This window comes from Ipomoea triloba, chromosome 10 (genome assembly GCF_003576645.1).
Source record: "Ipomoea triloba cultivar NCNSP0323 chromosome 10, ASM357664v1".
Lineage (NCBI taxonomy): Eukaryota > Viridiplantae > Streptophyta > Magnoliopsida > Solanales > Convolvulaceae > Ipomoea > Ipomoea triloba.
Window position 1 is genome coordinate 2490871 of NC_044925.1, and position 8553 is coordinate 2499423.

Genomic DNA, 8553 nt, shown 5'->3' on the forward strand with positions numbered 1-8553 from the left:
TGATCAATTATCACATAAATATATTATTCTATTTTTTTTATTTGTATAAAAAATCAATATGAAAAAATATCTCATTGAAATATTTTAAATAACAAGATATTGATATATTTTTCAATATATCATTTAAATAATTTGTGATGAACATTTAGTAATAAATATATAGTTATGATTTTATGAATGTGCTATACTAATTATTTAATGAACATATAGTAGGAACTTTTAGAAGTTGGTGGGAAACTTGTCTTTGACTTTTGGATATAATAAACATAAATGCATGCATTAACTGTCGAAATACCATATATATTTTAAATAAAGGAAAATGGAAAGAAGTAGAAATACCGTAGTTAGCAAATGAATTACGGCCCGGCGTGAAAATTCTAAAGCATTTGGAAAAACGAAAAATTTCCGTTGCTGGGAATCGAACCCGGGTCTTTCGGGTGAGAGCCAAATATCCTAACCAACTAGACTACAACGGATTGGTATTCACATTATAAAACTTAAATTTCCTGGTTTACAAATGGTGTCAATGGATCAATTATCACCTAAATAAATCATTATCTAATTCTTTTTATAGAATTAAAATCAATATATAAAAAATATTTTACTAAAACTTTTCATTGATATATTTGAAATAACACCTATGTTGATATATTTTTCAATATATCATTTTAATAATTTGTGATGCACTTTCAGTAGTAGTTTTATGAGCTTGTAGTGATTTTATGAACATATAGCTTAGTAAAGATTTTATGAACTTCTCATAGTTATTTAATGAATTTATAATAGTGATTTTTTTTGAACTTGCAATAGTAACTTTATGAACTTGCAACATTGACTTTATGGATATATAGTTGTAATTTTATGGAAAATCTATTTAATCATACCATATAAATTTCATTTATTTAATTTATTCCAAAATTATTAGTTCATATAATTACATTCCTTTTTAAAAAAAATTATAAAAAGAAATAATATGCTAATAATTAATTATGATATTCAACAAATTATATCTTTTCTCCACCAACTACCATATGTAGTATGATGGAATGGTGGAACCATGTTACCATTCCAAGTGGGTGGTCACCGTTACTGCTAAGGTATTGGGCTCGGGAAAGAGAAGTTGTGGCCAGAGGTTCCTGAGCCGGTAGTAATAGCGTGAGAATTACCCCAAAAGTCTCCCCAACAAGCATTTAGCGGGGTATTTATAGGGAGTCTCAAAGAACACATGCTGAGAGGCCAACATGTGTGCCACATGCCCTATATGCACTCGGTAATCTTGTCGGCTAAGGAGAAACGGGCAAGTGTAATAAGATATCTGATTGGTTGTTAACTATCGGGATCAGTTTGGATGCCAAGTATACATGCTCGGGGTAGCCAACAAGCAATAAGGTCGGAACCAAGCACAAAAATGCTAGGATAACGGCTCGATAAACCTCTAGGTCGGTTCGACCAAGTGCTGAACTCTGGTCGGTTCAAGTTGGGAAATGGCCCAAGCTTCGAGGCATTTCGTATCCGACCAGGTCCCTGATACGAAAGGGTCCATAGGTAGGGGTATATCTCTATCATAAGTATATTACCAAAAATTGAACTTTTATTACATTTTTAATGAATATTCAGTATACTAAAAATGAACATTTGTTTGTGGTCCACATTGTATGGTCCATAGTGTAATTTGCCTCATAATAATTTATAGGTTAATAAAAAGTGTTAACAAACAACGGAATAGACATATTCCCGCTCTAGGTATATTTTATGAATCAAACATGTTGTTAATGCCTTGAATTGATTGGTTAAATCTGTCACAATCATTGCCTGTTTGGTGTCTCTTTTATATTTCCCATGTCACCCTTATAACTTAACATTTTATTCCTTTTTTTTTCTTCTCAAAAGGTTGAATCCCCAACCTCAAGGGCCCCACGCTCCGACCCGACAGAGCATTTGGGAGGATGTAAATCATGGTAACTCGGCTGAACACAAATGCTAGACCTTTGGTTATTACGTACGAGGAGTCCCCTCATATTACGTACAAGGAGTCCCCTCACTTTGAGAGGTTGTTCCCACACTTTCGCTGGTGAGACTCGATCCTTGGTGTGCAGTGTTTCTAACGAATTTCTTCGCATGAGAGATTAAAATTAGTCTTAAATGTGACTCTGTTACAATGCAGATCTGTTAAAAACTACCTTCCCGCACAAATTCAATACTGCCTTCTCTAGGTTCGAACCCACAACCTCCTATATGAAGAGAGCAACTTGGTGCAACTAGATCACTAAGGTACTTAACAACTCACCTATTTAATTGATAATTGATTTGGCAATTCCTACTTATTTTAAGAGCCAAAAAGTGGAATTAATTCTAAAATTAAGTGTAAAATTGGTTAATGCAATAACCCTGTTTATACATTGTAAAATATGCACTCTCGTTATCTTTAAACTGTTATGAGAAAACTAGTAATTGTATCATTGATTTTATTTATAAAAAAAATTAGGAAAAAATAATAATTTTTTTCAACTACACATCATAAAATTTTCGCACTATTTATGTGAATGAACATTTTACACAAAAGTAGGATGCAATCACAGAGAAAGATCAGCAGCCATCATTAACAGATAACAAATGGCCTGAAATAGATGAAGAAACTGAGTGGTCTAGACCCATCATTAATTTTCTCAGACATCATTATTTATTTATTAATGTGATTATTCGTCCTTGCTTGACTAGGATTCCAGATTAAACAAATGACATCCTAACAATTTCAATCAACTTACCTAAGACATTCCCATTCTCGTGTTCGATTTGGTTTCTTTAATTTAAATTTAATCAATTGACCGCCTAAGGGTTTGAGTGAGTTACTATTTGCAAATTCAGTTGGTGTTGTTTGGCCGATATTAATGTAAAATCACGTTTGTGTTAAGCATTCAATAATCAATTTTTACATGTAGTTGAGACAGATCACGCCTACAATTTAGTACTATTATATAAACAAGAGATGTCCATCTTTCTTGTTGCCTATCATAATTAATGATTAATCAATAGCCTGCATGTTGAGATTCCAACTCCCATCTTACTCTTAAATATTCGATATTAATTTGACAATGATTTAACAATAAATTTTTTTTCTTGGCCACAAAAAGCAAAATTTCTCACTCCGAGAGCTCCCACACCCTAACTCGACAAGAGAGCTCGTGCTTGGTGCTCATTGTGACTCACACTGTGAATGCTAGGTTTAATCACGCATACTTGCCCACAATCTACCACCCATGACCTAACTAAGTTCCTCGTGCAAACTAGATTTTTTCTCTGCACGAGTGCTTGATAGTCCAAAACAATCTTTTTTAAATTGTTAATATGAATCGAATCTACTGCCTATAGTTGACCGGCTCAAATTAAGAAAGTTAACAGACAACTCCCACGAAAAGCGAAACTTAGAACAAGCCAACAATCCAATAGACTATTTTCACATTGCTTTTTCTATTGTGCATTGAACTTGCAAGGAAATGAGTTGATGGTAGACCGAGCTGATTTTGTGGCCTTTAGATTTTGCCCTAGTGTGAAGTATCAATCTCTCACCAGTCACAACTTGTCCACAACTACCATCTTCAAGAACACCAACCATCCAAAAAAGTCCAAAAAAGTTGCAAATAAACAACATTTTCTTACTTTCACAAATCAACTCTAGTATAATAACTTAGTACACATTGCAAATTGAGATATAACTCAATTAGTTGACTAATCCAAAGAAGATTAATTAGCCCCGATTTGCTAGCGGCCACGAGATGTAGGGTTCAATTCCTACCAGGACTAGGTATAAAATGGTCAATTGACTAATCCAAAGAAGAGTTAATAGCTCTGCTTCACTGGCAGCCACGGGATGCAAGGTTCAGCTATGAAATTCACCATATTGTGAACACCAGTGTACAAGCAACTGTAGACCAAGATTTCTGATGATGTTTTAGACCAGATACTAGATGCTGATTAACTGACAATTAAGGAAACAAAAACACTGATGTTACTATAGGACATATTCTTAATCAGTTCTATACAACTACAATGTTTCTTGTCTGCATCTATCAGGGGAAAATGTGGATACAGGAAAAGAATCATACTTCATTTAAATTTCTTTTTGTTTTTGTTTGATACAATAAGACAACATACAGTTATAATGTTCTAACTTAATATCTACGACGCCATAATTATAATCTCTTTGCATTAACTATAATAGCCAGAAGATGTGCCTTAAATGCTACGACATCAGAATCATTTTTCGTTTCCAGATTCAAGAGGGCAAATGAGAAAAAGCTGAGATTTTAGTCCACAAACAAGTTTGTGCTGTGCTGTCCACATCAAAAGGTTGTTGCTATAAAGATACTTTAGTTGTTTTGTGGTTAAAAATGGCAACTTGGAGGTAGAAAACATCAAGTAAACAATGCCCTTTTCTAACCTTAAATTTGTCCATCCTAAGACCTAAGTGACAAGCAAATCATACTAAATAAGGGCAGACACACTCCTTTCTGTGATTCTGTCTCGCTAATTTAGTAATTTCCCAAGTAAAGATCAAGAACTCAAATATTCGGTAGTACCCAAATGGCCAAATCTGTCATTTACCTGTTTCCTATAATAATTGGAGAATAATAAGCTAGAAAAGCACAAAGACGGTGCATTCAGTTATTGTATGAGAACAAACAAACAAGACAGTGAAAAGAGCACATGAAAAATCCTACTGAATGGAACCTCCTACCAATAATGTCCAAAGGATGCCCCATAAGACAGACACCAACTTGTGTGTAATTTGTTTGGACATTAGAGTAATAATTGAAGAAACAATTTTGGACTAAAAAAGGAGATATCAATGTGAAAGTGGATGGACTAGAAGATATTATACCTGCAATTCCACTGCTGCAATTATTTATGATTCCGAGATGAAACAGCTTCGACTGCCAAGCTCTGGACTTAAGTGCCTCGGTTTTCGACTCTGTTCAGAGAGCAGTAGGTGTAAAGTTAAACTATACTAAAAAACAATGACTATCGTACCTTAAAGTCATGTTAATATGCAGCTCTTTGGCGCTACCTTACTTGGGGTCGGGGAAGTGCTATGTGAACCATGGTGGGAAGACAAATAATTTCCGGAGAAAAAAAGTTTAATCATTCAAAACATATTTCGGTATCTAAATTCTGACATGCACTTATTGGAATAATCACCCATTGACAACCATAGGTGGGCTCAGATGAGATATTCCACTTCAATTGCAGTTTGAATGCAGCTCTCTAAAGAAGGGTTGCCTCAAAGCACCCCGACTAACGTGTCAATTCATGCAAACTCAAAGAACACGCCCACACGGGCTTAGCTCATTAGTTCAGTAAGCACTATTTAGGACAAGAGACCAATGTTCAAAACTCAGTAGAGGCAGTGTAGAGATTATGCCCAAAGTGGGCAGATCCCTTATGCGCACTGGCATTTGGCCCTGTCTGTTGAGCCACTGAGTTACCGCGGTTTATATCCTCCCAAATGTTCTGTCGAGCCGGGGTGTGGGGGGGCCCTTGGGGTTGGGGATTCAACCTTTTGGGACAAAAAAGAACACCTCAAAGGCTCAAAGAAAAAGAGATAACACTGCACATCTTCCCTGTTCCATCCACTCGTTTTGTCCCTTTCTCAATAGGCATACTCCATCATGACCTCCAGAGGAAAAAGGAATGACTATTATATTTTTTCTATGCAGATACTCACCGTACTCCCTCCCAATAGCCGACTTCTTCTCAATTCCCCAAGAGGCCAAACAAGTGTGCATTTGAGGTTTGGTACCTGAAAAGACAATAATGGCCACAATGGAGAAACAGAAGTTGATTATCAATTATTTACTCACCGAGGGAAGCTAAACTATCACATTGTTGATGAAGTTTGACTCTTTTGATATGCTTATACCAAGCTGTTTGGCTATTTGCATTGACCGGGTAGCCTTTAGCAATCTGGAAGCTTATTAATTTCTATATAGAAGTCATCAAGAAAAAATTAACCATCACACACAAGCTGTACAAGTCTATTAGGTGTTAATGTTGGCTCTTTTAGACCTATCAAACGCAATTTCCAGCAACTTCCCGACTTGCAAGCATGCAGGCCTGATCCAGTTGCACCAAGCAAAATCACCAGCAAGTTTTTCTTTACAAACAGTGTTATGTGCATAGTGATTCAGTTGAACAATGCACCGTATCAAAGCAATCTATTTTCTACAATCAGTTTAGATAGAAGCAATACTGCCAATACTGGTTATCAGTACAATTACTTATCCTGCCATAAAATGACAAGTCTAAATGATCCTGTAATGGATTTGGTAGCAGAAAAAGTTGGCTGCTTGACCAAGTAGTAATGTGAACGAGAAATTAGGATCGGACTACTCTAAGCAACTTGTAAAGAAGCAAGCTTTGGTAAAAAGGTGTATTCATTCCTTGATTGTTCGTATAGCCTACTTAAACGGGAAGTAGTGAGTACAAGACAAAGTAACATCAGCAACATAATCAACACAACTGCGAGTGAAAAGAAGGGAAAAAGAAATATACAATAGCACCAAGTAAGAGCAAAAGGGGGAGAAAAGAGTATAACCTTTTCTCTTCCTTCCCCCTCTATTCAATATCCGAAGGTAAATGTGAAGTGTCAGCAGCTGCAGCATCTTCTAGCATTAGGTTCTGTAGCCCGGGCTTCAATTCTCTCTTGCAGAACTCTTCGAACTCCATTTTATCCCCCGCCTTCTTCTTCACCTCCACAACTCTCAAAGACGGGGTTAGTTCAAATATCTCGGCAGCAATTGTGAGTGGCCCTTTCGCGCCCTCCTTAGTCCCCTCCAGACTAACCCTGCAATCCTTCTTCCTCACCGTAAAGCTCACAACTTTCGCAATCTCTTCCAACTTATTTATGATCCTATACACAGGCGCCCCCGAAACAAACCTCTCCCCATCTCCCCCCTCCTCGAACAACCCCGACAGATCAAAACCACGCGAAAACGAGATGATATCAAAGGCATTCAAGCTAGCAGGCCTAGGCAAACCGCCTATCCTCCTCCTGCTCTCGATCTCGGATTCTGACTCGGACAAATCAGAGGAATAATCAATTCCATCATCAATCACATTGCACAACTTATCATCCTCAATATAAAACTTCACATGCTTGAACCCTTTCTTGAACCATCTGTTATTCATTATCTCAGAGATGGTTATCCTTGTATCAGGATTGGTATCAAGTAATCGAGTTAGGAATCGAGTTAATTCGGGGGAAAACCATCTAGGGCACCTAAATTCCCCCTTGTAAATCTTCTTATACATAGCCATAACGTTCTGATCATGAAAGGGTAAATACCCAGCCATTAACACAAATAGAATAACCCCACAAGACCAAATATCTACCTTAGCCGCATCATACCCTTTTCTTGCTAAGACTTCCGGGGCAACATAAGCCGGCGTGCCGCAAAAAGTGTGGAACAGTCCATCCTGCTTTATCTGCTCCGATATAGCGCTCAACCCGAAATCCGAAACCTTGACATTCCCGTCCTCGTCGAGGAGGATGTTTTCCGGCTTCAAATCGCGGTGGAAGACGCCGCGCGCGTGGCAGAACGCCACCGCGGAAATCAGCTGCTGGAAGTACTTGCGGGCGTCGTCTTCCTTGAGGCGCCCCTTGGCGACCTTGTTGAACAGCTCCCCGCCCTTCACGTACTCCATCACGAAGAAAATCTTGGACTTGGTGGCCATCACCTCGTACAGCTGGACGATGTTTGGGTGGCGCACCCGCCGGAGAATCGAGACCTCGCGCTTCACGTGGGCAGTCAACCCCACTCGCAGGATCTTCTCCTTGTCAATCACCTTAATCGCCACGCTCTCGTTGGTCTTGATGTTCCTGGCGTGGTACACCTTCGCGAACGTCCCGTGCCCCAGGAGCTTCCCGACTTCGTACCGATCCAGTATAAGCCCTCCGGGGTATTCTTTCTTGCTCGAGCTTCTTGCCGCAGTAGAGGTCGCGACTGCGGCGGCCATGGGTGCACAGCTAACTTTGATTGCTAGAAATAAACACAAAAATAGATGTATTTGGGAGAATTCCAAGTAGTTTACAGCATCAGATAGCTGCGGTGTTTGTGGTGTAAACTCTCTGGACTGAATTATTGTGTTTGCCTTTTCCAACACCTAATATAATACGGAGTATATGAATTTCCGCGGATACGAGAGACACCTATGAGGCACGGCATGACCCATATATATATATATATATATTACTAGTTTTTCAGGCGTATTGCGCGAATAAGATATTGTCCAATGTTTATTATTAAATAAGTATTTCTAATTACATCAATACAAGATTATATAGGAAATGTCCATGCATATGTAATTGAATGTTGAATTTGTTTATTTAAATTGGTAATTCAAAATTTATTTATGCAAGATACTATATGAGAGATTGATTAAATAAATGTTTGTAATTTTGTAAAAATGTTAATCTAAAGACTTAGTCTAAAAATGATAGTATAAATAAATATACTACTTTTTTGTTTGAATTTCTCTAAGCATTTTTAATTCTCT

The 8553-nt window shown here is 37.6% G+C and overlaps 1 protein-coding gene and 1 non-coding gene across 2 annotated transcripts; both read right to left on the reverse strand.

Annotated features, from left to right (window-relative positions):
- Positions 1–403: 403 nt before the first annotated feature.
- Positions 404–476, reverse strand: TRNAE-CUC. The gene has a single exon. It is a non-coding gene; the product is annotated as a tRNA-Glu (tRNA).
- Positions 477–3595: 3119 nt separating this feature from the next.
- On the reverse strand, positions 3596–8164 carry LOC116032478 (CBL-interacting serine/threonine-protein kinase 12-like). Its single transcript, XM_031275066.1, has 4 exons — positions 6593–8164; positions 5723–5797; positions 4880–4969; positions 3596–3976 (listed from the first exon to the last, which is right to left on the reverse strand). Exon 1 carries the CDS (start codon positions 8011–8013, stop codon positions 6613–6615), a length of 1401 nt encoding a protein of 466 aa, XP_031130926.1. The 5' UTR covers positions 8014–8164; the 3' UTR covers positions 3596–3976; positions 4880–4969; positions 5723–5797; positions 6593–6612.
- Positions 8165–8553: the final 389 nt, after the last annotated feature.